Below are 26058 nucleotides of genomic sequence, written 5' to 3'. Positions count from 1 at the left end.
GTGCTACACCGGATCGCTGACTCGGAACTGAAAGGAGTTCGGTAAATATGTCATGACAGCCTGAACATCCTGGACGTTAATACCTGAGTCGGTCTAACGATACCATGAGATCCTGTCATGGTCACGGTCTCCATCGGACACGGTCAGGTATCGTCTTAGTCTTTGAGGACACAAATCTTGATCCTTGATACGACAGCTTCACCATCCTTGACCAGGCATCGCGCTCCAATTAGGAATTTGCCAAGTCCATGGACTACCGTTAAAGTTGATCGGAGCCTGTGTGAGATCCATAGGGAAAACTCCACTGTCTATGTTCATGCCATCGGTAACTCCTAATTGGGAACCAAGACTTCCCAAACCCATGAGCTCGGATGTCTGTGGGTTGGCGCTATCGGAACCTGGTGTCTGGAACTGCACCTCCGCCGCTTTTTCGTCCACAAGTGCCATCTTCCGTTTGATGTCCGTCACAATCTTTGGTGGCTCTGACTGTGCAGATACTGCCTCGCGCGCGGACCAAGCTTGAAGTACGAGTCCCGCAAATATGGTGAAGAAGGGGTTTTTCGGTTTTGTTTCGATTGGACTGTCCTTTACCTCGATATCCATCAAACGAGCGGCGCAGTTGTCGCTCATCGCCTGCCACGATCGGTCTGCATGTTCGCCTAGTGGCCGCCTTTTCAACGCTTGAACAAGATGAACATAGACGGGAAAGGGGAAATTCAAGTAGACGATCCAACGGAAGTTCTTGATGAGGGGTGATGTCATGAGCATTGTATCGCACTCAAGCAGCCGGAGCGCAAAAGCAAGACCGAGGTCGCGTTGCTCGTCGCTTTCCTGTCCAAACTTCTGCGAATTGGTCGATAAGTAATTTGCGAATCCGATCTTTGCAAGTGATGCGCGTGTCGTCCATATAGTCAGGAAGTGCAACGGGTTCTGGGCATCGCAATGCGCAAGATACTTTCGCTCCATCGTCGAATCGAACTCTGTAAGTTCATCGAATTCTGAATGAGCAGAGACGGAGGCCTTCTTCGAGAACGTTTTTAGGGCTGGGTTGATAAAATCCAGATGAGAGGGGCTTTGACGCACGAATTCGCCAATCTGACTGCGTATCACTGCAAGAGGGAGTATCCGAAGTCAGTGATGTCTCACATGTATTTTAAACAGTCAGAACTCACCTGCAAACAGTGCTTCGGATAAAACCCCGAACTCAGCAGGCTGAGTGCTCATCTCGGCCCGTAAACTGAAGTCATTGACATTGAGCGGAGGTTTGCAGTCCCAAGTTGGAAGCAAGCTAGTGGTCTTGCACTCAGTCATCTCGGCCATACGGTTATCGTAAAGTGTAAGAGACCACCACAGCCTTCTGCGGAGCTCGGCCTCGAGCACGGAGTGCCTGGCGTTGGTAGATTCTGTGTCGATACCCATTCGCTGGGCAATGCGAACAGCAGCTCCTAGCATAGACGACAGTGACCGTGGGTCTGTGTCAGGCTTGAGTGATATCAAGTAGAGATGAAGAGCTGTCAAACATTCTCTATCGCTGGATTTCAAAAATTCACAGTTCACTAGCGCCTCTCTTGCACCCACCTGATAACCTCTGATAATTTCTGATCTACGCCTTCCAAACATCGCTTGGCACTGCTCTTGATCCAGACTGAAGATAGCCATGCAGTAGATTGAGAACATGAGAGCCTCCAAATTAGGATCGATGTTGGAAATGTCGCTAGCGGCATCGATGATGCGTGCTTGGAGGGTGGGGGTATGGGTAAGCTTCAGCAATGGATCAACATTTTCCAGGTACAGTTGCCAGAGCTTGAAGATCTGGGCTTGTGGTGGATGTAAGGTTGAGAGGCTGACATCTGCGCTACGCGAGCAAAACAGCAGGTCCTCGCTGCGGTGCAGTTCGTGTGCGTAGAGACTAAACATGGTGGTACAAAGTCAGTGCATGCTACACATGCAATTTGTGTAGAGACACTCACTAATCCCATGCTTTCACAATTTGTGCTTGTCGTAGTGCGTGTCGAGACGAAGAACTGTGGTCAGAACCATCGTCGCTGGCGTTATCATCAGCATCGTATGCTCTTCGGTTCATGGCATGCCAAAAACTCCTATTGCGATTAGAAGTGTTTCTTCCCAGTGCTACAGCTTCTTCATACTTGGCTTGGGAATTCTCGGCATCTCCTGTGGAGGATGGCTGAGTCCTAGTGTGCTCCTTATCACGACTGTCGCTTCTTTCTTCGGATCGCGTTGGCGGGTTCGAAAACGCATGCAAGGCTTGGAAAGCAATGCCGTTTTTCGTAAGGAGATCCTCATAGTGGCGCAGGCGATCGAGCAACTCTCGCTCAGGAAATCTACGGCGTCTCTGCCGGGGTATTGTCGCAGCGGATATACATTGTGTACCAGCCTTGGTACAGTTGGAACAAGGATATTTTCGATCGCACTTGACCTTTCTTTGCGCGCACAGCACGCACGAAAGTACGCGCTGCGGCTTGCTTGCAGCAGCTAGTGGAGATAGAGCATCAGCACTGAGCTCAGGCGTAGGTATGTCCGAAGACATATTCAAGACGTTACTCTGCCCGCTGAGACCGAACTGGCGATCACGTATAGCAGCTGAGAATGTAAGAGACACCCTCAATAGCTGTGGGTGGGGAGGCGACAAATATCAGGCAACCACGCGCAAGCCGCTAAGCAGGACCCTGCTTATTTCCGGGCAACACATTATCGAGCTGAACACATTGAATGGGAGCATTGTCGATTGATGCGGCTAATACGGCCCTGGCGACGTGAAAGGCGTTCTGTCATGATGTCAACGGGGTGCGAGTGTCTAGAGAACGTATGGGGCTTACGTAACGCGCGCTCGCGTTGGTTTCAGTCGCGTTCCTCCAGCCGTTCACGCTCTGCTTAAGGCTGGCTTGTAGTGGCCTCGCATAGTCCATCAAAAGCGTTTTAATGCATGTCCACTTCATCTATACATGGATACGCGTACTTTACACGCGCAGATATGGCGACGCTCGTTGTTTACAGAAGAAACTCCTCTCTGCACGAAACAGTATAGCTTGAGCTTACGCGCACATGTCACCCCTGACCTCCTTCTAGAGAAGATATTGCGAAGATGGATAATTGACTCCAGATTACCTGGCAGGTGTTGGGCATGAGATAGTGTCTACGATGTAGACTCGATTTGACTGTAAGCCGCTCGGCCAGATCTAACACCCGACACCATCACGTGCTCTTCGACATAAGTCCTGACTCCTAGGACGACGGAATACAACGACATACCATAGCGCCAGTATAGACTCCAAAGATATTCTAGCTATGTTAATTCTCTCGCTTGTTTCGGGGATCTGCAAAAGCTGTAAGCTCCCCTTGTTCACCAAGGCAGCTCGCGCACCATGTCGGACATTTCTATTCCCCGAATGCATTCGTGTAGCAAGACACACTTCTCGGATTCTTGCACGTACCGAATGTACATATAATAGCCAAGGCTTCGTTTCCATGTTCGTAACACATCAAAAATCAAGCTTCTCTTCCATTCTTGGCTCGATCCTACCAACGTTTACATAATGACTACATCAACTCCGACTGACCCTCTTCCGGAGGCACGACCGTCCACCTTCACCCAGGATACCGAGAAAGACGACTTGACTCCGCCCCCGAAAACAAACGAATATGCCGATGCGGAGAAGAACTACGATCCTAAGTCGCTCAAGTTCTGGCTTATCGTCATCTCGATCTATCTCGCCTTCTTCCTCGTCGCTCTGGATCGCATGATCATTGGTACGCGAATTTCATATATGCTAGATTCAGTACTAACGAGTCTCAGCTACTGCTATACCGGCGATCACGAACACATATGGCTCCATTGCAGATATTGGCTGGTACGGCAGCGGCTATATGCTTACGTGCGCAATCTTCAATCCACTATTTGGAAAGATATACCAGCTGTACAGTACGAAATGGACATTCCTAATGTCGATCTTCATCTTTGAGGTGGGAAGTGCTTTGTGCGGGGCTGCACCTACTTCCGATGTTCGTAAGTAATACGCAAAGCCATAAGGTCTTCAGCATCCTGACCTTCATCATAGTCATCGTTGGTCGCGCAATCGCTGGCATAGGAGCGGCAGGCATTCAATGCGGTGCGGTCATGATCATTGTTCCCCTCGTCCCACTACGCAAGCGACCCGTTTTTACTTCTTTTTTCGGCCTCGCATTCGGAGTGTCATCTGTATTGGGACCCTTCGTTGGAGGCACCTTCACGGACAGCGCGTAAGCTATTCGATCTGCTCCTTGAATCAGTGCTGACCATATATTAGGACCCTGACATGGAGATTTTGTTTCTACATCAACCTTCCTGTGGGCGCTTTGGCTTTTGCTACCGTCTTCTTCTTCTTACATCTCCCCTATACGCCGAAAGAGAAGCTGTCCATTTTCGCGCAGCTCAAGCGCCTCGATCCAATAGGCCTCACTTTTTTCGTGCCTTCGATGGTATGCCTCATCATGGCTCTGCAGTGGGGAGGTACGACCGATCCCTGGTCGGCACCGAGAATCATTGGCCTGCTCGTGACTTTCGTAGTCACGTTCGTCGCGTTCCTAATTGTGGAGTTTACAATGCCAGACACGGCTATGGCTCCGCCTCGAGTCATTTTGAACCGTTCTATGGGTGGTGCCATGCTTTTCATCTTTCTTCTCGCTGGCGGCATGATGAACGCTGTGTACTACCTCGCGATCTGGTTCCAGGCAGCCCAGGGCCAGTCTGCCATGCAGGCTGGTGTACGTACGATACCGATGGTCCTGTCACTCGTTCTCTTCGGTATCATCACAGCGGTGGCTACCCAAAAGATCGGATATTATGTTCCTGCTATGCTCCTTTCGCCCATCCTCGCATCGATCGCTAGTGGCCTCCTTTCTACACTTACCCCACACTCCCACGCAAGCAAATGGATCGGCTATCAAGTATTCTACGGGTGTGGACTTGGCGTTGGAGCACAAACGGCAAATCTGGTAGCGCAGACTGTGTTGCCCCGTTCAGACGTCTCTCTTGGCATGGCGATGGTAAGTGGTGCCTATACGAAATGCATATAAACATACACTGACTTCGCATCTTCACCTCTGCAGATGTTCTTCATGAATCAACAGGGTGGCGCCATCTTTCTTGCTGTTGGGCAGAATCTGTTCTCGACTCAACTTGTGGAGCGGTTATCCGGCATTGCCGGTCTCGACACCAAAGCCATCATCAACACTGGCGCCACAGAGCTTCGCAAAGTGGTGCCGGCGAATGAGATTGACACGGTGGTTTCAGCTTATAGCTATTCATTGACACGAGTGTTCATCTTATCAGCAGCCCTCAGCGCTTGCGTAATGATCGGGTCGCTGATGGTTAAGTGGGTAAGCATCAAGAAAGATGCTCCGAATCCAGAGAAAGCGGTGTCGCAGGACGTGGAAGCAGGTATTGATGCGAAAAGTGAGCGCTGAGAAGGCTGCCGTTATTTGGGTCAGGGTAATTGACACCAATCGGGGCATTTAGTTTGTGTTGGAAATGTATATGCAACAAGGCAAGAAAATGAAAGTAGTTCGAATAGCATATTAACAGCCTCGTTTGACTCAGCCCTTCCACACTGTTGAGGTCACCAATGGCATGAATACACAATACATGCTTGACACTGATTGTTCAATTCTTTCGTCCCTATAGTTGTCAGGACGACGTTCGCGTCACCAAACGCTGCATCATACTATGCAAGACGAGGATCGAACAAATGCGGACACTGCAAGCGCTTTCCCACAGTCCACGTTGGCTTAGAATATGGAAGCCCACAAATATTAAGGGCCTTGTAGATTTCTAAGATACATTTCAAAAAAGAAGACATGACTTTCGATGAGCTTCGGTATAGCAGACAGAGTAAACAACAGGATGGCAAAGGAGAAAGTTGAAGAATTTCGGTTTCTTCCGTGACTAAAATGTATGATTTCTTTTGACAGTGCCAATGACGCGTCTAGACAAAACCCTGTTCTTCATGATTGACTAGCCAGATTACTAACGTCAGCACTGCGTATCCTCTCATGAGACACCATTAGTTCTTTTGGAAACCACTCCGCCAATTTCCCACCTGGCCTTCCTGGAACCTTTGGTAATTCATCGTCTTCACTTCCGGCAATCATGATACCAAGAGCTGCTCCTGAAAGCCAGGCCCACACCATGCCCTCTCCGGAGAAACCTGCTGCAATCCACTCTCCACAATGGTACTTGTCGCTCGACGTCCGCTTTTGTTGTCTCGTATCCCGCCCTGTTAACTTTGTATCCAAGCGACCGACTAGTGGAAGAGAATCTCCTGTCAGGCCGATGATACCTGACCAGGTTTGCTTCAATTCGGCACCAACACCCCAATTTGGATGAAATATCGCTGGAAAAATGCCTGCAATGTGTGTAGTGGTCAAAGGGTCGAGCGGAGAGCCATCGTCATATCGACCGACTTGATCGATACCTTGCTTTAGCGATCGCAGGAAACCGCCTCCGATCATCAGATCTCCTTTGGAATCACCTGCGGCTGGTGGCCTTTGTGTGACGTAGTCAAACCCCTCACCGTAAACAACACTCCAGGAGTGCATGCCATCAGCATATGCGAAATTTTGTCCTGGTTTTTGAGCAGACATATGGGCTTGTGCACCCACGATCTTGCTGCGTAGTCCTGGGACGAGCTGACTAGCGAAGGCGTTGGTAGCGTGAACTACGTGTCGGACAAATACAGTTCCTCGAGTAGTCTGCAAAGCGTACGGGAAGCCTTCCGGGGCATCTTTTGGAACACTTATCGACTCTACAGGGGTATTCGTCTCAACAGAGAGACTATGTGAGAATTCGTCCAGAATGCCACGCCAGATAGATGCAACAAACCGGTACGCCCAAATAGCCCCTGCTTGGTAGGATAAAGCACCGACGACGCTATTATTGACGCCAAACCTCTGTCTTTATTAGTTCCTGGGTCGTCTCGATTAGTTGAGGGATGTCTCAAACCTCATGTGCTTGATTGCTATTCCATACTGCAATCTCAATTTCTGGCAACCACCTCTTCAATTCGTCAATATCGGCGACGGCCTTGGAGAAACTTTGCTCATCCAGGAAAAAGTCAACAGTCTCGACCCTCCGAGCTTCGGCAGCATTGATGCCTTGGCTTTGACATAATTCGATCAAACAATTGATATGTAGAGATTGAAAACGCGCCAGTGCAGCAGCGCGATCTTTTGGGAAGAGCTTGCTGAATCGAGAAAAGGACTCATATATCGAAGGTTTGATGTGGCCGCCATTTCGAGCGGTGGCACCGCTGCATAGCTGTCTCGCGTCGAAAACGATCACCTTTTCATTCGTACAAATGTTACGACGGCGTCGCTCGTGTAACAATGACCGCGCGACAGCAGCGCCGGCGATTCCGGAACCAATGATAGCCACATCTGCGGTCTGCGGCAATTTGGGCGAACTTACATTAACAAGTTCAGGATATGGAGGATCGTTGAGCCAGTACGGCTGGGATGGTTTGGGGCTTGGGAGACCTGGAGGCTGCGATGCACGCTTCAAAGCCTGATTGAACTCGGTAGACAAAGCTTTCAGAACGGAAATTGTTGAAATTAAGACTCTCCATGTGTTCTGCAAAAGCGAAAGCACTGCCCCCATTTTGATGTAGATGATTTGTGAAGTTCCGAAAATGATTGGGAAACCTGCTTGTCTTAGAGAACTGGAGAAAGATCCTAGAGCAACACGTAACGCTATACGATGTGCTTATCGTGATTAGGCTTAGCTACAATACCTACAGGCCCACTATTTTCACAACTACCTCAAGGTTCAATTCCACGACTTGGATTTCCAGAACAACCGAAGATATTAGCCGATTGTTAAATGGTACACAGTAGGTCCGCCCGGTAGGCTACAGGGTGTGTGAACAGTAGCGCACATCGCCGTTGAAGCCTTTGCTAATTGGGGGTCCTGCATAGCTTCAAGATGGGTATCTGACAACGGACCGGATTCAACTTCCAGGACGGAAGACATCAGCCAAGTTTTCATCGGTAAATAATAAGCTTATCTGGTTTTCCTGTCACATACGACCATAGGACACTGAAAATTAGGCTTCCCGTCCGCTCAGCCATATACAAGCAGTGTACCGGCGGATTAGTAGTTAGGTGGGTGACCACTAGCGAATCCCCGCTGTTGTATGTTTTTGCGCCTTTTTGTTCCTCGCAAGGAAAGGACGGAGAGAGTGTGCTGGATCGTGGCGGTTTGCTACACAAGGCGAGCACTGGCGTAATAGAAGATGAGGCGGGCAACTGCTTCACTTTTTGTATATTGGCGGACGTTTTGGGAACTGAGGATCTATCATTTTTCGTGTATCGTGAAAACCGAAGGTGAATCCGCCTGTAACGCCAACTCCAATGCATATGAAATCCTATCTTTCATCGAGTATCCACTTTAACCGACCCATCGCCTGGCACTCTTGAACATGCGCGACCACGGGCCGAGCTCACCCCATCCTTCGGTATCCCGTGGGATGTAGCTACCCACCTCCTTCAAGATGGTTCGCTCGGGGTGCGGCATGAGCGCCAACACCCTTCCATTGGTACTCCTCACACCGGTGATACCCATTGGACTGCCGTTGGGGTTGTATGGGTATGTCTCGGTCTGCTTTCCGTAGTTGTCGACATAGCGGAGGGAGACGAGGTTCTCGTTGTACAGGGTTTGTGGGCTGGAGACAGAAGAAGCCGAGTTAGAGAAGTGAGCGCGTCCCTCGCCGTGTGCGGTGACAATGGGAAGTTTGGAACCGGCCATGCCGTGCAAGAAGACGGATGGTGGTGTGTTGGGTCCTTTGGGATCGAGAACTTCAACCATACAGACACGCGCCTCGTATTGCTCGGATGCGTTGCGCTCGAAGCTTGGCCATAACTCCGCACCAGGAATGAGTTCCTTAAGCTTGCTCATGAACTGGCAGCCGTTGCAGACACCAAGAGCAAAGGTGTCTGGGCGGTTGAAGAAGGTTTGGAACTCTTTGCGTGTGTTGGGATGCAAGAGGACGGACTTTGCCCAACCTTGACCTGCGCCGAGTACATCACCGTAGGAGAAACCACCGCAGGCTGCAAGACCCACAAATCCAGCGAGTGAGACTCGTGAAGAGATGATGTCAGTCATGTGTACATCAATGGCAGTGAATCCAGCTTGATGGAAAGCGAATGCCATCTCTGCTTGACCATTCACACCTTCTTCGCGAAGAATGGCCACACGCGGCTTGGCAGTGAAAGGTGATTTGAGGTTAGACATGAAGGGTAGGATATTTTCAGCGGGTTTGAAGGTGAGGTTGTACGAGAGACCAGGGTCCTTGTCGTCGAGGATGCTCTTGAATTCGGTGTCGGCGCAAGCAGGGTTGTCACGAAGCTTCTGCATCCGGTACGAGGTCTCCGCCCAGCGTTGCTGAAGCTTCTGGCGGCTGTTGCGGTAAACGCATTGAGTGCCGACATAAAAGGAAACGTCTTGTTTGGGCGCTTCTGCGACACGACCGATCTTCTTGATCATACCTGGAGGTGGTCCGCAAGTTGCAAAGCAGCGGTTAAAGGCAACTTCATCCTTCTTTCTGACCTGGAAGACAGCTCCGAGCTCTTCGTTGAACAGTGTTTCCAGTACGTCCTTGGGCTCGCTCGACGAGGCGACGCCATCGAGCATGATCTCAACACCGCATCGTCCGGCAAAGGCCATTTCAGCGAGGGTTGTGAAGAGACCACCGTCAGACCTGTCGTGGTAGGCGAGGACGATTCCAGAGTCATGGAGTTGTTCGATAGCGTCAAAGTAGTCCTTGATGATATCGGCATCGTAGACATCAGGCGCTTCGTCGCCAACCTGCCCGAATGTCTGCGCCAAAGCAGAGCCGCCCATGTGCTTCTTGCCCGCTGCTAGGTCGACAAACATAAGAATCGTCTCACCAACGTCTTCGACTCTCTCCAGGGCGGGCGTCCAGGTTCGGTCAATGCGGTTGACAGGTGCAAACGCCGTAATGACGAGCGACATGGGTGCAGTAACTTCCTTGGCCTCCCCGTTGTCCGACCACTTCATCTTCATGCTCATTGAGTCCTTGCCGACGGGGATAGATATACCAAGTTTAGGGCAAAGATCCATGCCGATGGCCTCAACAGCCTCGTACAGAGCTGCACCCTCTCCGGGATGACTGCTTGCGGACATCCAGTTGGCCGAGAGTCGGACTCTGGCAAGCCTATCGAAGAGACTCGCTGCAGCGATGTTCATCAGAGATTCCGCCACAGCCATCCTGGCGGATGCTGCTGGGGAGATGAGCGCCAGTGTAGGCTTCTCACCCATAGTCATAGCCTCGCCAGTCTTGACACCAGCCAGCAGCGATGTAGCTGTTACCGATACATCAGCCACCGGGGTTTGCCACTTGCCAACCATCTGATCGCGAGCGGTAAGGCCGCCCACAGTTCGGTCTCCAATAGTGATAAGGAAAGACTTGGATCCTACAGCTGGGAGAGTGAGAACTCGGTCTACGGCCTCAGCGACCAAGCCATCCTTAGGCGTGTCAGGGATGTACATTGACAAGCTGCTGTCAAAAGCAGGAAGCCTCAGCTTGCGGCTCTCAACAATGCGCGACATCTTTGGTGGCTTTCCAAACAGTGTAGCCATTGGAAGGTCGATGGGTGTAGGGTTCTCCTTGGAGTCCCTGTCATTCAGCACCAGACGCTGCTCTTTGGTCGCTTTGCCAACAACGGAGTAACCGCATCGCTCTCGGTGGCAGATGCGCTTGAACAGGTCGAGCTGATCAGGACTGACTGCAAGTACATACCGCTCTTGAGCCTCACAGCACCAGATCTGCAGTGGGCTCATGCTCTTGTCAACGTTGTCTATCTCGCGTAGCTCAAAGATGGCACCAAGACCAGAGTCGTGAACGAGCTCGGGAAGTGCGTTTGACAGACCACCCGCTCCGACATCGTGAATGAAGAGGATGGGGTTCTTGTCGCCCATTGAGCGGCATGCGTCGATGACTTCTTGCGCACGTCTCTGCACCTCGGGGTTGCCTCGCTGCACACTGGCAAAGTCGAGATCGACCTTGCCCTCGCCGGATTGGATACTGGATGCCGCACCGCCACCGAGACCGATAAGCATGGCGGGTCCACCGATGACGAGGAGATGCGAGCCAGCTGGTACAACGTCCGGGTCCTTGAGCGCGTGCTGTGGCCTGACCGTTCCGACACCACCTGCTAGCATAATAGGCTTGTGGTATCCTCGTAACTCTGACTCCTTCTCGTTTGTGAAGACGCGCATAAGCATGGTGCGGAAGTAGCCCGTGGTGCATGGGCGACCGAACTCGTTGTTGAACTGGGCGCTGCCGATGGGTGCCTCGAGCATGATGTCCTGGGCACTGGCGATGTGCGAAGGCTTTCCGACATCTTTCAGCTCCCATGGGCGCTCAAAGCCCTCGATGTTCAGGTCAGACACAGTGAAGCCTGCCAGTCCGGCCTTGGGCTTGGAACCCCTTCCGACAGCTCCCTCATCTCGAATCTCACCTCCAGAGCCCGTAGCCGCTCCCGGGAACGGTGAAACGGCGGTCGGGTGATTGTGTGTCTCGACCTTGCAGAGGATGTGTACCGTCTCTTTGGTGCCGTGCCACTCGCCTGTGAGATCGTTGGGCGCCCAGAAGCTGGCCTCCTCGCCGTTCAAGACGGCAGCGTTGTCGCTGTATGCGCTTACGACGTGGTTGGGGTGCTTCTGGTGGGTGTTGCGGATCATGCCAAACAGCGACATGGACTTGCGCATGCCGTCGACGGTGAACTCGGCATTGAACTGCTTGTGTCGGCAGTGCTCCGAGTTGACCTGGGCAAACATGAACAATTCGACGTCGACCGGGCCTCTCTTCAGCTCCTGTGTGTAGGCCTCGACGAGATAGTCAATCTCGGACTTGTCCATAGCCAGGCCCAGCTCCCTGTTGGCGTGGTCCAGGGCGGCGTGGGCGCTGTTGTACTCGTCGAACTTGATGGTCGTCGCCTGGGCCGGCTCGCTCTCACCAAAGATGGCATCGAGATTCGGGGCGGTGCGGCTTATCGTCTGCGTCATGCGGTCGTAGAGGTGGTCGCGGTTGGGGATCTCGTCGGCCTCGAGGGTGCGGTCGAAGGTGGCGGCGATGACCATGCCGCGCTCGACGCGCTTGACTGCATTCTCAAGGGTGCATGTGCGCGCAATCATGGAGGCGAGGGAGCTCCATGGCGATATGGTGCCAGCCCGTGGGCAGACGTAGAAGAGGACCGTGTTGGCGTCGCGAGGTTCGCCGCCGCGGTGGACGGCGTCGAGGAGGGCCTGGGAAAGGCGGTCGTCGCTGCTGGGGTACTCGCCATAGTGGAGGAGTTGCTGCAGTGTCTTCAACTCGTCGTCGCTGAGTTGCTTGAGGGGGTTGACAAAGTGCACCCAGAGCGAGCGCACTTCCTTTGCGCCAATGGCCTGGGCTAGGCGCTGGAGACGGAAGTCGGAGTAGGCCGACGAGCCCGGGAGGATGAGATATGGGTCCTCGTTTGACGCCATCTTGTGTGACGCCTAATCGGTTTGTTCGAGTCGATATCGCGGGTGTCCGAAGACAAGAGCGATCACGGCCGTCTTCACATGGATGGCGGGGGAGGGGAAACTTTCACAAAAAAAAATCGGCGCGCGTCACTGCCGCCGCATCCTTGTCCTCCTCCGATGTACACTCCATAGAGGGCAACTTCTCGCTTTAGTGTCCATTAGACACAGCGCGATTGCGCAAATCTCCTGCACGTCTCCGGCTATGCTGCGAGTTTCTAGTATTCCATCTTTTCTTCTGCGCTCTTAGAAGGCGCCGCCGAAATCTACCACGATTGGGCGCGAACGTACATATCTCTCTCCTGGCCCGACATCGCAATGATATGCAACCCGGTTAAGAAGACCATACCTTGACGGAAGCCCGACGGGAAATGCTGTATACAATTCCGAAATACATTAGTCGTTGTGCTGATTCGATGTTGTCGGCTATAATCGGCACCCGTTTGACCAGCGTCCATACGCGCATACAATTATGGGACATGATAAGCGTGTCGGTGTCGGTATATCAACTACCCAAACACCAAGCGCTAACTACAATCGTGAGGTAGACAAGACAGCAGCGTTTCTTGTTCCTTCACTTCTTATACATCTTATTGTCTCATAGCTAAACTGCATCGTATACAATGCCTAAGCACATCGCCATCGCCGGTGCTGGTATTACAGGCCTCGCGTGTGCCTACCTGCTCTTGGAAGCTGGCAACAAAGTCACCATTGTAGCGCGAAACTTATATGGCGACAAGTCTACTGAATGGGCTAGTCCATGGTCAGTCAGCTATGGCTTCGACTCTACCATGACATGTCACTAACCTGGTCGACATTTGCAGGGCAGGTGCCCTCCTAGCACCACATCCTAACACTGGTTTCAATGATCTCCAACTGGCATCAATCAACTTCTACAGCCATCTTCTAGATACGGTCCCGGAAAGTGGAGTAAAGGTTAGCTACTTCTAAACCCGGTTAAACATTTACTGAATCTAGAGTAAGAGGATTCGCATAACCGAATACTACGATGATAGACCCCGAACAGCACCTGTGTGGTACAGACCTTATATGCAAAACTTCCAGATGCTCCAAGAATCTCAACTTCCCCCTGGCGTTACACTAGGCTACTCTTACAATGGACTCGTCGTCAACCCGAACGACATCCTCCCCTGGCTAACAATTCAACTCCGGAATCGAGGAGTCAAGTTCATCCAAAAAGCTGTATCCTCTATGCAGGATTTACAAGACCTAACCGCAGCAGATATAGTGGTAAACGCCAGCGGTATAGGCGCACGAGGTCTTGCAATCGACCCCACCGTCTACGGTATCCGCGGTCAAACAATGTTTGTCGACTGCGCAACCTCTGGAAGATCTTCTCTGCTAGACCAAGCCATCCTACATCAAGGCTCTCATTACACGTATTGCATTCCTCGCTCGTCAGATGGCGGCATAATCTTGGGTGGCGTCAGTCAACCGTCCAACACTCAGACTCAGCCAGACAGGAGTTTGCGACCGGACATTCTTGAACGCGTCAACACGATGACTAACGGGAAGTTCGACTGGGTTGATCTAAACAAACATGGTGAGGATATCGTGGGGTTCCGACCTGCGAGAGAAGGCGGCCTGAGGTTGGAGAGAGAGGGTCACGTAGTGCATGCGTATGGCGTTGGTGGATTGGGGTATCTATATGCTTTTGGGGTAGCGGAAAGGGTGAAAGACCTTGTCGAGGAAAGCGTTAAGGCGAAGTTGTGAGCGGGATACATAGCAACCATAGATAAAGCCTTTAACACGTCGAACGGATAGCACCACAATATATTTTCAAGCATATTGACTTTATCATTACCGTACTAGTCGACAACCCCATCCATCCCAGGCCGCCTCAAAAGCTATCCAAATGTACACCCACACCCTTCTCCGCAGCTAAATCCATCAATGACTTCCCAATTGCGATATCCATGATACCTACTCCAACGCTCTTATATACCACAAATCCTTCCTCAAGCCACTTCTGTACACCTTCATCCTCTCTCAACCCGTCTATCTTCCCCGCCTCGAGCATCTGTTCTGGTTTCAATCCAGCGGCCACCAACTCGCCAGCCTCATCCATGCATCCCTTGATACTATCGACTGTAATATACCCTTGGTGCACTTGAGACGCAAAAGGGCCGGAAGGGTTGGTGATATGCTTAAGCAGTTCGGGGTCAATCTCCTGCATGTCCAGACGATAGGAGCCAATCGCAGAGATGAACCGGGATTTACTAAGACCAGAGTCGGACAAAAGGTATGAGGCAGGGAACAAGGGAGATGTGCTGGGTGTCGTGCAAAACATGACATCTGCTTCGGTGATCAAGTCTTCCAAACCATTCTCCTTCTCTTCAAAAACTTCCATCTTGATATGGGACCCCACTTTCGACTGTGTGAGTGAGTCTACTAGGTCCTTTGCTCTTGCACTGGATCGGTTTACAATCGTGATCTTTCGGATGTCGTCCCCTTTGAGAAGAATAGCAAGGCGTATGTGCCACTCCGCCTGCTTCCCCGCTCCAAATACAATGATGTTTTCTGTCTTCTTCCGGTACCGATACAACAACATACTACCCAGCGACGTCCTAAATGCCGTCAACTCAGCTGCATTTAACACGCCTACAGCCTGACCCAACTCATCGCAAATGGTAAGGACACTCCGCAATGCAGGCTTGGGCTTCTCTCCAGGCGGAGGCGTTTGAGATGGTGCGACACCGACCATCTTTACGCCGATAGATGATGGTGTCGTTGCGGGCATGAAGAGGCTGACTTGACCATTTGGTCGAGTGACATTGGCGCGGTGTGGTTGGTAGGGAAGTTCATCGTTGCAAGAATATTGGATGAGAGCTTGGTTGAGAGCAGACGCCAATTCTTGGACGTCAGATTGAGAGATGTTATGAAGGAGGGTCTGAACGTCAGCGTCGGAGAGGATAGTGAAAGTCATGGTGCTTGACGGAAGGGCCGAATCTAGCGAGACGGTTGGTTTGATATCGTCCGGTTGGTCACTTCCTTTGCACTTGATAACCTTTGGACTCTTTTAGTGATAGAGATCTGACTCCTAGTTGTCTTCCGTTGTTAACCCGATGTCGGTGTGCTTCCCTGTTGCCTGGTATCGATTTCCCCGCTATACGCGGAGATACCTGCCTGCGGGTATTGTCGGCCCACTGGCCCCACCATACTCAGGTACCTTGGACAGTGGGCAGCAAATGGACAGTTCGGCATCACACCGTACGAGTGAGGTCCAACATCAAGATGCGCAGATACCTAAGTCTTTGTTAGCACAACTTGTCGCGAGTTTTGTATCTTATATCTTACTCAGACGCACTCTTGTTGCTATAGCTACTCGTTGTCAGGCTAATAATTGGTAGTACGTCACCTACCCAACCGCCTGTTTGGCAACAGCACTTCCTCGACTCATGGCTGCCATTGTGGCCATGTGCGATGTGACTGGGTTATAGGGGAAGTTGGTTCTTCCTGGTCAGAACGAGGGTTGATGTCGCCCAATCTACGAAACACATCCCCACAACTCTTTCGTCGGATATATCCCAAGCGTGGGGTACCAACTGGTTCTGAAACTGATTTCTGAAGTATCAAGCTCCCATCTACACTGCCCGGCGCTTCTGGTGAGTGAGTGACTAGCATATCATCCTTGATCATGTCAAGAAAGTTGCTATAGTCTCCTGTGCAGCGATGATGTTCTCGCAGCTCTTCAATCACCTGTGATAGGTTAGTGGTGGTGAGGTGTGAACAGCTAAATTCAAGGCCGCTCCGCAATATGTCCAAAGAGTGATTCGGGCATAAATAGTAATAACACGTGAATATGGAGATCTCAGGCTTACCTTGAGGACCGCTGGCTTCACGTCGGCTGTTTTCTCACCTTCTCTCTCGACTATCGTGAAGAAAGTGTCTGTTCGCATGTTCGCCATACGAGGATCAGGTGCCAACCGCTGCTCGCCGAACCTTTGGACTAGTCTGTAACCACCAAAATACCAAGCGACAAATTCCAGGTATACGCATCCGAGGGCCCAAACATCGCAAGCAGTAGTAAGCTTGCCGTCAAGATCACTCTCTGGTGACCGATAGGTAGGCGAGTTCGGCAATTTACCAGTCTTCTGGGTATCCCACATGTTCTCTGTATTGAACCGAGTCACTCCAAAGTCGGTAATTTTCAGGACGCCATGACCACCCGTAGTCTGGGAATCTGGATACCAGAGGATATTCTGTGGTTTCAGATCACCATGACGGCCAAACAGATTTCTGGTCGAACGATCGGCATTTGCACTACCAGTGTAGGTGGCATGGTGTCTATCTGTCTCAGTCCTGCTGGAAAGTTTGAAAGCGTCAAGGATAGACGTCCCGGAGAATGTCGCATAACGATGGACGCTGTTGAGTCCATCTGCAAGCCCTCGACATTGCTCTATTACCCATGCACCTGTCTGGTCATGTTCTGGGGGCGCCTCTTGACGTCGCTTCCAATAATCGAAAAGATCGGCATCGGCCCATGGGAAAATAAGATGGTATGCTGCGCCTTGTTTATAGGTGGCTAGTAAAGTGATGAGGTGAGCATGAGCATGCTTGCTGGTACTGAGTCTTCTCAGAACAGTAACCTCTTGGCGAAAGGCTCTGTCATCTTTTGACTTCAATGTCTTGACTGCATAAATGTTGAGGCCACCCTAGTTTGCGAGGTCTGTTAGTTATTTTGCATCATAGTCAGGTGTAGTCAAAACTTACTTTCGGTTGACATAAGTTATGATGGTCAGGATGAATCTTGGCTTTAAATACCTTGCTAGAGCCCCCCTCTTTCGCGATAGTTGTTTCCGGGAGGAATGGTAAGATCGATTCACACTCGAAGTCGTCATGTGGGACAATTCCATCGGATCCGGAAAAAACAGGCGCAAGTACTGACCACTGTCGGTCCAGAAACTCATCGGCATCTTCTGGTCTTGTAAACTTTATGTTGGCAGAACCAGGTGTGTTTCGACTAGTTAATGTAGCTGACCGATCAAACCTACCCAGGTGCTGAGCCTTTTTGAAGGGAAGTTGGTCATCGCAAAGCCCGGCCTTGACAAACAGTCGGATCTTAGAAGGTCGTTTCATGAGATATAGTATTGCAAGTATCTTCCTGTATGACTCGTAATTCTTGGAAACGACCGGAGCTTTCAACATTCTGGACGGCTTGCCAACGGACTTGTTTGACTTGGAGAGTTCAGCTTGGATAACTTCATCTCGCACGATATCTCGGATTTGCGACTCTGGTATAAACTTCTGTTGGCGATAAGAGGTTTGTGAAGCTTGCTGAAGCTTCCTGGTCATTGGGTGAGGATCTTGGAGTCGTAATCTTCCCAACCATCTTTGAGCCAACACGACTGCTGTAAAGGTGCCAGAATCGGGCTGCGCATGCCGTTGCTTGACGAATGAGTCTTTTGTTTGCTCTATCTTCTCTGCTGTTCCCCTGGCAATGTTGAAATCTCTGACTTCCTTGGTGTAGCCATCAGCGACAGACTGAGCAGTCTTTAGACTGCTTGAACTCCAGCGTAAGCTAGCGGCACCAGATGGACGATGTACCAAGTCTCCTAATGGTCTCGTTAGAGGGCTGAACTTAGCATATGCGTATGTATCCGAACCTTGACTAAACAAAGGCACACTTAATGGGCGGGCCTTTGGCTGTGGGTCTATATGACTGCGTCAGCCATTGAGCCTGAAACTTGTTGCACTAACAACGCACCTCGAGTAGCGGTTCCGGTGGGGTTGTCTACCCGGTGAGCTCGCTCTTTATTGCTTGTGGACGCGCTTGCTGACGCACGTCTGCTGCGTGGCACTGGATTCAGCAATTTTTCCTGGAGTTTCTGGCCTAACGGGTACATTAGAGCGGTGTTCAGAATTTGTGGCCGAGCATGACGACCAACGAATCCTAAGGCAAGGAAAACACTGGAGCAACAAACATGTCAACAAATCGAGTTGATCTCCTAACCTTAAAGCTTCCTCAGGCATAGCACTCCTCGAAGAAGCGATTGGGTGTGGGGTCCAAGATTGCGGGATTGCGATACCCCTGCAGGTGGCACAGGCTCAAATTTGCATGACCACAATATGACCATTCTTCACCATGCCGCTAATCCATACACTGAGCGAACTAACCCCCAGTTTTACCTATGCCCCGATATACCGGTCTGATCCCTCTACTGGCAAGGTCATAGCGCGCGGTCTTAGAATCCGACTGCCTCACTCGTAGTGACTGAGAACATCTGAGGCCAGAGTACGAGATATAAGCCATCCGCTTCAACCTGTCAGCTGCCGCCACACTTGGGGCTATGTTAGGTAAAATGTCCATACCTCGGGTTGCCCGGTTCACAAGACTGGTGAAGCTGAAAGAGGCAGACGGGTGACATCTACGCCTTCAACATGCCTCAGCCGCTAACGGAGTTGGTGTACTGGGTACAAGTGTGATTGGTGCTTGACGTACGCCGGATTGGAGTAACAACGCCATGTCAACAAAGAGCTCAGCCTACCGGGCAACAGAGCGCCGAGTATAACAGCGCGTTCAGGGCAACTCTTGCAATCCGACGACATGTATCTTCATCTTTAAGCTTCCGTTCAAACGATGACTGCTCTTAAGAAGCTCTTGCCTTCCGCTAATTCCCCAACGAAAAAACGAACATTTTCGGACCCAGAGCAACCGGCGCATCCCAGCGGAAGCAGCGTTCAACCAATTGACGTCATGGACATAGACCCAGGAAAGTTGATGGACAAGCTAAGACTGAAGTTTGGATCGGAGTTCGAGATTCATGTGGGTAGATTCCTACAGAACGGCGAAGTTGGAGTTTACTAATCCTAGACACCAGATGATGCATAATGTGTACTGTATCAAAGCGCCTGGGCTGCTTACAGCGGTAAGTTCGATGATCTTAGTTCATGCCCACAGCCGCCGTGTCTAACGTTGCATAGGACGATATCGAGGAGTGCCGATAACAGAAACCAACTATAAATACTTAGAGCTCGCGGATACTGTACAGATGTACAAAGCATGGCGAATGTTGCAGTCGTTCAATTTCTCGTGTGATCGAATCGTATCCGGGTGTGCTGTGATGATCTTGGGAAGGTGGGAAGGAGGAGCAGCGGGTCGCAGCCCTGGAGATGTCAGGGGGCAGCGCTAAGTACGGAGGCGAAGTGGGGCAGTGCCTGGGCTGCGAGGTGCGAGGCTATCTCACCCGAACGTCTTCACTTGACAATGATCTTGTGTTGATGGTACCTAGGATACACGGCTGTGTATACTGCTGTATCTGTTAGCCCTGCTCTAGCGCAACATCAAGCACGATTGCGAAATGTCACGCGATCTTATGACATATTACTTTCTACCAGACTGGGGCCAAAAACGCCACCCCCCACGTTTCGCGCCCCAGCGTTGCTATCTGCTGCAACGCTGCAGGCTCGATTGGAAGTATTGGAAGCGACTGCAGGTTGTTCGCAATATCGGCGTACCCCTAAGATGATGTTGAAACATTATGCGCTTTGCTGCGCCGCTTCACGATGCATCGGCTGTGTTTCCTGTTGAATCGTTCAGTTGAATGAAGGGAGTTTGCCTCGTTGCCTACTTGGACGTCGTCGAAGGACCCATTTGCATGTTGTCACATCAAATACAGACCTCCTCCTCGGCTATGTATTGGAAGCCGACCGAGCAGCTTTCGCGTGTCTCGTCTCTGTCTACCAGGCCTTAGTTCAGCCGCAGACTCAGATCATCAGCTGGAAACCCTGAACCCGTATCAACTTCCGCCCACTTCACCCTTATCAACAGATATTACAGGATTCAATTTTTCCTACGCCAACTCGTCATTATATCCGTTTCCCGATCATGGCCGATAGCGATTCTTCAGACGAAGAAGAAACAAAGGAGCAATGTTTCAGGAAATCGCTGTCCTTTGCACAAAAGAAAAGCACATTCGAGAGAACCTGTTGTTATTTTATTCCTGAAGGAGTCTTGAGCGGATTGGTTACAGTGCAAACAATCAAGGACGTGTTGCACATCGCGAATCCAACCCCAGCAGAAGATGAGTTGATCGACTTCGTCAAGACACGAGCATCGAAGGTTTTCGCGATAGCCCTATGGGCTAAAGTGGAAAACCCTAAGAGAATGATGGCCTATTTCAAATCGAAGAATTTGGATGACAACGACCTGCCAATCACCGATCCTAACAGTATTTGGTCCAAAAGGTCATGGTACAACGATCTCATTGAGCACCAATGGAGATTTTACGCGGCTATTTTCTCAACCGCCAAATACAATCTCGACCTTGAAGAGTCCTGTATACTTCCTTTCACATCAAAAGGTGGCGATGATGGACGAGGCTCATTTGGTGTGGTTTCGAAATATTTAGTCCATCGAAATCATATGGAACCAGTACGGCCCTTGATACTACACATGTCTTCGCACGAAATCTGCTGACGTAGACAGGCACTTCAAGACGACTCGTATTTCGCTGTAAAAGAGATCCAGGCTACGGAAGATGCTCAAGAAGTAGCTGAACATTGGGAAAAGGAAGTCAAAGCCCTGAGAACGATGAACAGATTGGACCAAGAGCATATAGTCCGTTTCATCACAGCGTTTCGGCGTCGTAGACAACATGGAGGAGACGAACATTACCTAATGTTCGAATGGGCAGACGGCGGTAACCTTCGCAATCTCTGGAAGAATATGCCTTCACCCACTTTGACCGCGCCGTTAGTCAAAGACGTCATAAAACAAGTTCTAGGACTTGCTAAAGCACTTGACGCCGCTCACAACCTGAACGCGACTGGTGCTTCGTACCGACATGGCGATCTCAAACCCGAGAATATCCTCGTTTTCAACAAAGGTGGATTGATTGGCACTCTCAAGATCGGTGACTGGGGCGAAGCTAGAGAACATGGCCAAGCCACTGAGATGCGTCCTAGTAAGACTACAGCAAAATACGGAACTCGTCGTTATGAGGCACCAGAGGTGGAAACTGGTGTTACTCCCAAGTGGTTGGGCCAGTCAACAAAGCGACGTTCACGACTGTACGATATCTGGGCAATGGGCTGCATCACGTTGGAACTCACTATATGGCTTCTCTACGGAGCCGAAGGTCTCGGCCGTTTCGACCGTGAGTTGGGCTTCGGTAGCTTCTACCAGACCAGTGTCGTGAACGGGAGAAAGGTAGCCCAAGTACATGATGCTGCTGTACGCTGGATGGACCAAATGGCAGAAGATTCCAGGTGTCAGGTGGGCAGTACAGCGATCGGTGATCTTTTGGAGCTGGTACGAACAGCTTTGCTAGTTGTGAAGCTTCCACGAAGGCTTGGCACGACCCTTTCTGACATCCCTGAAAGATCGCGCACAGATTCATTTGTAGATTCTGGCATGAACGCAACCAGGGTAACGCCGCAAGATATTGTCTCTGAAGAAAGTGCCATCGACTCCACTGTACAGCCTGCAATAGACATTCCTTCTTTCAGCTTCACTCCTGCGGAACCCGAACCCGACAAAATCCCTGTACAGCCAGAACCTGAATCCCGAGGGCCTGCTCGCTGTCTCGCAACTGATTTCCGCACTCGCATTGAGACGATTAATGGAGAAGACGAAGATGAAAGCTATTGGTACGCACAACCTCTCGACCAGCACAGGCCGGGAGACCTCAAAGGATCATTCTCCCTTTCCGCTTTGCCACCCTTGTTATCAGATTGCGACTCAGGAGAAGGTTACCAAGCACAAGATCGTGAAGTATCAATACAGAATGGAGTAAGTTCTTAACCCCGAAGCATATCTGCTCAGTCTAACTAACATGGCTCTCCGAAGAATGATTATGGAACTCCAGAGCTCGATGAAAACGACTGGAAGTACCAATCCGGCAACGAATTTGCGTCTGCTATGTTCGAATCTCTACAGCACTCGGATACACTCGAGTCGTCTGATCGCACTGTATCAAACCGCCTCTGTGACCAATGCTTACAATTCCGCAACGAAGTCTCCAGTCCAGGGTTTGCGATCTCATACGAAACACACTCCCTTAGAGCAAGCGCCAGCGAGAGGAAATGTGACCTGTGCAGCCTCCTATGGCAAGTTGTTATTCAAAACGGCCGAGTAGATTCGCAGGCTGTCAAGTTCGAACGGACAGGACCTTTCTTGAGACTGGAGAGCACTGGCCCTCGTATATTGTCCATCGTTCGAGATCCTGAGCAAATGCTGCCCCCAACGAGCGAGTTTCAGACTGGATTTGTTAGACTTCCAGAGGCTGGGCAATCTACACATATGGAGGTCATCAAGTACTGGCTCAACGACTGCGATAGACAACACACATGTAAGCCGCTTGGACTCGCTGCCGATGGAGATAAGGTTAGGTTGCCAACAAGGTTGATCGACGTTGGACAATCTGGAGACAATACTGTTCGACTATGGGCCACGACTCCGAAAGATTCTGGCGAGTGGATCGCGTTATCGCATCGATGGGGATCTCAGCATCTCTCGACTACGACCAAAACCCTGCAGTCACATCTCAACGGCATCGATCTGAATAGCCTTCCGTCCACTTTCAAAGACGCCGTGACAGTGACTCGTGCTTTGGGGCGTCGCTACCTATGGATTGATTCCCTTTGTGTCATCCAAGGTCCGGATGGCGACTTCAAGACCGAAGCGAAACGAATGGAAGACGTCTACAGTGGCGCATACTGTGTGATTGCTGCGAGCTGCGCAATTAACCATTTTTCAGGATTTCTCAAGCAGCGCAAGGGCCGAAATTATGTCGGGTTAAGTCCCGAAGGCAAAGGCCAAACACCTTTCTATGTCTGCCAAACCATCGACAATTTCAAGGACCATGTACTCGATGGGGATCTGAACCGTCGCGGCTGGGTTTATCAGGAGCATGCTTTGGCTCGTCGAACCCTCTTTTTCACCGAACACCAGACATACTTCGAATGTAGGGATGGCGTACGTTGCGAAACCTCTACAAAATTGAGCAAGTAAGTAAATATGCCACACGCCATCGCTTGATGTTTGATGGGCTAATTGAAGACCACAGTAAGCTTGCTGCCTTTCTAGGAGATCCGGACTTTCCACACATCCTCTACAACGCGAGTCAAGGCGAGAAGATTTTGCGATACCAAGAACTTTACCGCGAATACTCCCGCCTGGGTCTTTCGGAGCCATATGATCGACCAACCGCTATTGATGGGCTTCAACAACGCCTCCTCCGCACAATGCGAGTAAGCGGTGGCTTTGGTGTCTTCGATGAAGGAGTAACGCGTGGCCTCCTCAGAAGGAGTCTTCTCTGGCGTCGCGGTATTGACACCCCAAGTTTGAGTCGCATTCACTTCCCCCCACAGAGCGTTGTGTCTACTGTACCATCGTGGTCATGGATGGCATACACTGGCGGAATCGACTACTTACAGCCTGACTTCGGATGCTATGAGTGGGAGGACCTGCAATCACCGTGGTCACCGAAAACCCCTACCAACGTATCCAGCACTGACTACAACCTGGCCAATATAGCGCTCGAAGCTATAGCGCGGGAGTACGATCTCGGTGCTGCGGTACAGGGCGAGGGCGAACTGATCTTCGATACGCCGAACGGGTCAGCGAAACCAGATACATTGTGCGTTGTGCTTGGCAAGGCGAAAGGCAGCCCCTCACCTGAGACACAGAGACACTACATATTGATGATTGCAGCACAGAGAGGGCGGGCTGGAAGCAGGGTATACGAGCGGGTGGGGACGGGTTTTTTGCCCGGAAAGTGTATCTCGCCTAGTGGATTCAAAGTGAAAATTCAGTAATAATGGGTATCTTATTGTAGTCTTTCCGCAACGTCTAATGCAATGCTCAGTTTCAGAGTATCTTCATAAATTCTCATTGCGTCTAGTGGTATACGTGCTATTGAATGTAAATGCGTCGTATCAAGATGAAAGCTGTTCATAATTGGATACCAAATAACTCCGAGGTCTCCAGGGGTTCCCACCGCATGAGTGCATATATTGGCACCAACCACGGTCACTGCTGCTACACACAGTAGGTGGCTTAGCTACAGACGATCGTACAAGATAGAGGGCAATGCTGTCTAAGAAGAAGAGCTCAGTCCATGCCAACATATTTGAACCACAGCGGTCGACAGTCTTCCCGGTTCAACCACTTCTCACCGTCTGTGAACCGACCAGTAACACAGCCAGAACACTTTGGACTGTTCGGGCAGTTGAAGAAGGGTATGTGCTGATATCCGATGTCTCGGAACCAATGTATCTTGCTCTTATCTTCGAACAATCCTAATGCGACACTGTGTACCGGCGCATCGCCCCAGCGTTCGTAAAAGAAGCCTCCAGCACGATCAAGATGGTCGAAGTAGTCACGGTACTTTTTGCTTCTCCAAAAGCTCAGGTCGCCGATTTCGAAGTTGGACCAGAAGTGGCAGGTTGAGTACCCGTGTGCTTTCTGGTTGTTCTCAGGCCGTCGCTTGTCGTCTTCCAACCACTCTCGCGCATTGTTCGGATGAACGTATCCTGGATTATCCTCGATGAATTTCTTTGTCTCGGGCCATAATGTCGCGACGCTATCGGGGCTGTCGTAAATGTTGATATTGAATCCGTATGTTTTGTTGTGGTCCTGCATCCATGCAAAGACATCGTAGTCGACATCGCAGAAGAAGTGAACGTTAGGCTCCACGCGCCAGTAGTATTGGATGTCCTTCAGCGCAGGATGCTCGCTGAACATTCCGCTGTTCCACCGACACATTTGGTGGTACGACTTTTTGTCCATGTATTGCACGTCCAGCGACTTGAGCAGAGAAACAGACTCCTCATACAAGTCCATGTTGATCCACGAGGGTACGTCCCAGTGTTCGGCAGGGACTAGCTCGTATCGCACTTCAGCATTGGTGGCTGCTCGCGTGGCCTTTTTGAACTCTTCAGTAAAGGGCTTATCGTTGAAGAAGGTCCAGGGGTAATTGAACTTGTGGTTCCATGTGCGCTCGAGATCGCGCATGCTCTGTAGCATGTCTTGGAGTTCTTCATTGCGCACCAGGCTAAGGATTGTGGCGTTGATGCGCGCGCTTGTGGGATTGTTCGGGGCGTAGTTGTTGCCGTCAACTCGTCGCAGCGGCTCAGGAGGTTCGCCGGAGGCTGATCATTCAGTCAGTATGTCTGGTGGGTCCGCACCACATGGTATGGTATCTTACGATCTAACTGAGGGTCGTGGTCCCAATCGCCGACTTTGTTGGTCGGAAGCTTGCTCGGAATCTCGACGGGTGTCTCGGAACCTGGCGCCTTGAGGATCTGCACGAACAGGTAGATGAAGATGCAGAAAGTGGCGCCAGCCAAGTAGCGCATGCCCTTGGGAAGCGCCATGGTGAAGAGCAGGTGCGGTGGCTGAGGGGTTGGGACAATGTCCCGCCTCAAAAAAGTCGCAGGAGCGTTCAACACTTGAGTTTCACAGCGGTGACGCGGTGCGTGAGGGCCGCTAGTCTGCATCAGGCATGATGTATCTG

At 50.9% G+C, this 26058-nt stretch overlaps 11 protein-coding genes across 11 annotated transcripts; 5 read left to right on the top strand and 6 right to left on the bottom strand.

The window, feature by feature from the left end:
- Positions 1-198: 198 nt before the first annotated feature.
- CC77DRAFT_1067084 (hypothetical protein) lies at positions 199-2548 on the bottom strand (the record flags this gene model as incomplete). Its single annotated transcript, XM_018528953.1, has 4 exons — positions 199-1109; positions 1173-1909; positions 1971-2099; positions 2148-2548. 4 exons carry the CDS (start codon positions 2546-2548, stop codon positions 199-201), a joined length of 2178 nt encoding a protein of 725 aa, XP_018379692.1.
- Positions 2549-3350: 802 nt separating this feature from the next.
- On the top strand, positions 3351-5473 carry CC77DRAFT_568317 (azole resistance protein). The gene is made up of 5 exons (XM_018532246.1): positions 3351-3768; positions 3815-4024; positions 4077-4257; positions 4305-5043; positions 5107-5473. Exons 1-5 carry the CDS (start codon positions 3555-3557, stop codon positions 5461-5463), a joined length of 1701 nt encoding a protein of 566 aa, XP_018379691.1. The 5' UTR covers positions 3351-3554; the 3' UTR covers positions 5464-5473.
- A 367-nt stretch (positions 5474-5840) lies between these two features.
- Positions 5841-8131, bottom strand: CC77DRAFT_1001526 (DAO-domain-containing protein). The gene is made up of 2 exons (XM_018523155.1): positions 6998-8131; positions 5841-6945 (listed from the first exon to the last, which is right to left on the bottom strand). Exons 1-2 carry the CDS (start codon positions 7649-7651, stop codon positions 6001-6003), a joined length of 1599 nt encoding a protein of 532 aa, XP_018379690.1. The 5' UTR covers positions 7652-8131; the 3' UTR covers positions 5841-6000.
- On the top strand, positions 8066-8380 carry CC77DRAFT_949254 (hypothetical protein; the record flags this gene model as incomplete). The annotated part of the gene is made up of 1 exon (XM_018535244.1): positions 8066-8380. A coding segment is annotated over one exon (315 nt), but the record flags the coding sequence as incomplete, so codon positions are not given.
- On the bottom strand, positions 8090-12787 carry CC77DRAFT_1025908 (phosphoribosylformylglycinamidine synthase). The gene has a single exon (XM_018526161.1). It carries the CDS (start codon positions 12539-12541, stop codon positions 8441-8443), a length of 4101 nt encoding a protein of 1366 aa, XP_018379688.1. The 5' UTR covers positions 12542-12787; the 3' UTR covers positions 8090-8440.
- A 413-nt stretch (positions 12788-13200) lies between these two features.
- On the top strand, positions 13201-14311 carry CC77DRAFT_949039 (putative FAD dependent oxidoreductase; the record flags this gene model as incomplete). Its single annotated transcript, XM_018535232.1, has 3 exons — positions 13201-13340; positions 13402-13513; positions 13562-14311. The coding sequence occupies 3 exons, from the start codon at positions 13201-13203 to the stop codon at positions 14309-14311; spliced, it is 1002 nt and encodes a 333-aa protein (XP_018379687.1).
- Positions 14312-14358: 47 nt separating this feature from the next.
- Positions 14359-15844, bottom strand: CC77DRAFT_1025906 (ornithine cyclodeaminase). The gene has a single exon (XM_018526160.1). It carries the CDS (start codon positions 15522-15524, stop codon positions 14439-14441), a length of 1086 nt encoding a protein of 361 aa, XP_018379686.1. The 5' UTR covers positions 15525-15844; the 3' UTR covers positions 14359-14438.
- On the bottom strand, positions 15734-18291 carry CC77DRAFT_568196 (kinase-like protein). The gene is made up of 5 exons (XM_018532245.1): positions 18205-18291; positions 17312-18153; positions 16420-17253; positions 15896-16297; positions 15734-15844 (listed from the first exon to the last, which is right to left on the bottom strand). Exons 2-4 carry the CDS (start codon positions 17891-17893, stop codon positions 15995-15997), a joined length of 1719 nt encoding a protein of 572 aa, XP_018379685.1. The 5' UTR covers positions 17894-18153; positions 18205-18291; the 3' UTR covers positions 15734-15844; positions 15896-15994.
- An 887-nt stretch (positions 18292-19178) lies between these two features.
- On the top strand, positions 19179-19546 carry CC77DRAFT_1067077 (hypothetical protein; the record flags this gene model as incomplete). The annotated part of the gene is made up of 3 exons (XM_018528952.1): positions 19179-19364; positions 19420-19467; positions 19523-19546. The coding sequence occupies 3 exons, from the start codon at positions 19179-19181 to the stop codon at positions 19544-19546; spliced, it is 258 nt and encodes an 85-aa protein (XP_018379684.1).
- Positions 19547-20015: 469 nt separating this feature from the next.
- On the top strand, positions 20016-24506 carry CC77DRAFT_568165 (hypothetical protein). Its single transcript, XM_018532244.1, has 4 exons — positions 20016-20972; positions 21027-22331; positions 22389-23548; positions 23608-24506. The coding sequence occupies exons 1-4, from the start codon at positions 20427-20429 to the stop codon at positions 24356-24358; spliced, it is 3762 nt and encodes a 1253-aa protein (XP_018379683.1). The 5' UTR covers positions 20016-20426; the 3' UTR covers positions 24359-24506.
- On the bottom strand, positions 24389-25975 carry CC77DRAFT_1054947 (alpha-1,2 mannosyltransferase KTR1). Its single transcript, XM_018527824.1, has 2 exons — positions 25750-25975; positions 24389-25693 (listed from the first exon to the last, which is right to left on the bottom strand). Exons 1-2 carry the CDS (start codon positions 25916-25918, stop codon positions 24654-24656), a joined length of 1209 nt encoding a protein of 402 aa, XP_018379682.1. The 5' UTR covers positions 25919-25975; the 3' UTR covers positions 24389-24653.
- Between the last annotated feature and the right edge of the window lie 83 nt (positions 25976-26058).

This window comes from Alternaria alternata (genome assembly GCF_001642055.1).
Source record: "Alternaria alternata strain SRC1lrK2f unplaced genomic scaffold CC77scaffold_33, whole genome shotgun sequence".
Taxonomy (NCBI): domain Eukaryota; kingdom Fungi; phylum Ascomycota; class Dothideomycetes; order Pleosporales; family Pleosporaceae; genus Alternaria; species Alternaria alternata.
The sequence above is the reverse complement of the archived record's forward strand: the minus strand, read 5'-3'. Positions and strand labels throughout refer to the sequence as shown.

Excerpts from the sequence above, each read along its gene's own strand:
- CC77DRAFT_1025908 (XM_018526161.1), bottom strand. The coding sequence starts at position 12,541 with ATGGCGTCAAACGAGGACCCATATCTCATCCTCCCGGGCTCGTCGGCC.
- CC77DRAFT_1001526 (XM_018523155.1), bottom strand. The coding sequence starts at position 7,651 with ATGGGGGCAGTGCTTTCGCTTTTGCAGAACACATGGAGAGTCTTAATT. Across the intron at positions 6,946-6,997 it reads ATAGCAATCAAGCACATGAG|AGGTTTGGCGTCAATAATAG; the intron begins GTTTGAGACATC and ends TAATAAAGACAG.
- CC77DRAFT_1025906 (XM_018526160.1), bottom strand. The coding sequence starts at position 15,524 with ATGACTTTCACTATCCTCTCCGACGCTGACGTTCAGACCCTCCTTCAT.
- CC77DRAFT_568317 (XM_018532246.1), top strand. The coding sequence starts at position 3,555 with ATGACTACATCAACTCCGACTGACCCTCTTCCGGAGGCACGACCGTCC. Across the intron at positions 3,769-3,814 it reads TCTGGATCGCATGATCATTG|CTACTGCTATACCGGCGATC; the intron begins GTACGCGAATTT and ends AACGAGTCTCAG. Across the intron at positions 4,025-4,076 it reads TGCACCTACTTCCGATGTTC|TCATCGTTGGTCGCGCAATC; the intron begins GTAAGTAATACG and ends CCTTCATCATAG.
- CC77DRAFT_568196 (XM_018532245.1), bottom strand. The coding sequence starts at position 17,893 with ATGACCAGGAAGCTTCAGCAAGCTTCACAAACCTCTTATCGCCAACAG. Across the intron at positions 17,254-17,311 it reads ATAACTTATGTCAACCGAAA|GGTGGCCTCAACATTTATGC; the intron begins GTAAGTTTTGAC and ends CTCGCAAACTAG. Across the intron at positions 16,298-16,419 it reads TGAAGCCAGCGGTCCTCAAG|GTGATTGAAGAGCTGCGAGA; the intron begins GTAAGCCTGAGA and ends AACCTATCACAG.
- CC77DRAFT_568165 (XM_018532244.1), top strand. The coding sequence starts at position 20,427 with ATGGCCGATAGCGATTCTTCAGACGAAGAAGAAACAAAGGAGCAATGT. Across the intron at positions 20,973-21,026 it reads ATCGAAATCATATGGAACCA|GCACTTCAAGACGACTCGTA; the intron begins GTACGGCCCTTG and ends TGACGTAGACAG. Across the intron at positions 23,549-23,607 it reads ACCTCTACAAAATTGAGCAA|TAAGCTTGCTGCCTTTCTAG; the intron begins GTAAGTAAATAT and ends TGAAGACCACAG.
- CC77DRAFT_1054947 (XM_018527824.1), bottom strand. The coding sequence starts at position 25,918 with ATGGCGCTTCCCAAGGGCATGCGCTACTTGGCTGGCGCCACTTTCTGC. Across the intron at positions 25,694-25,749 it reads CCACGACCCTCAGTTAGATC|CCTCCGGCGAACCTCCTGAG; the intron begins GTAAGATACCAT and ends CTGAATGATCAG.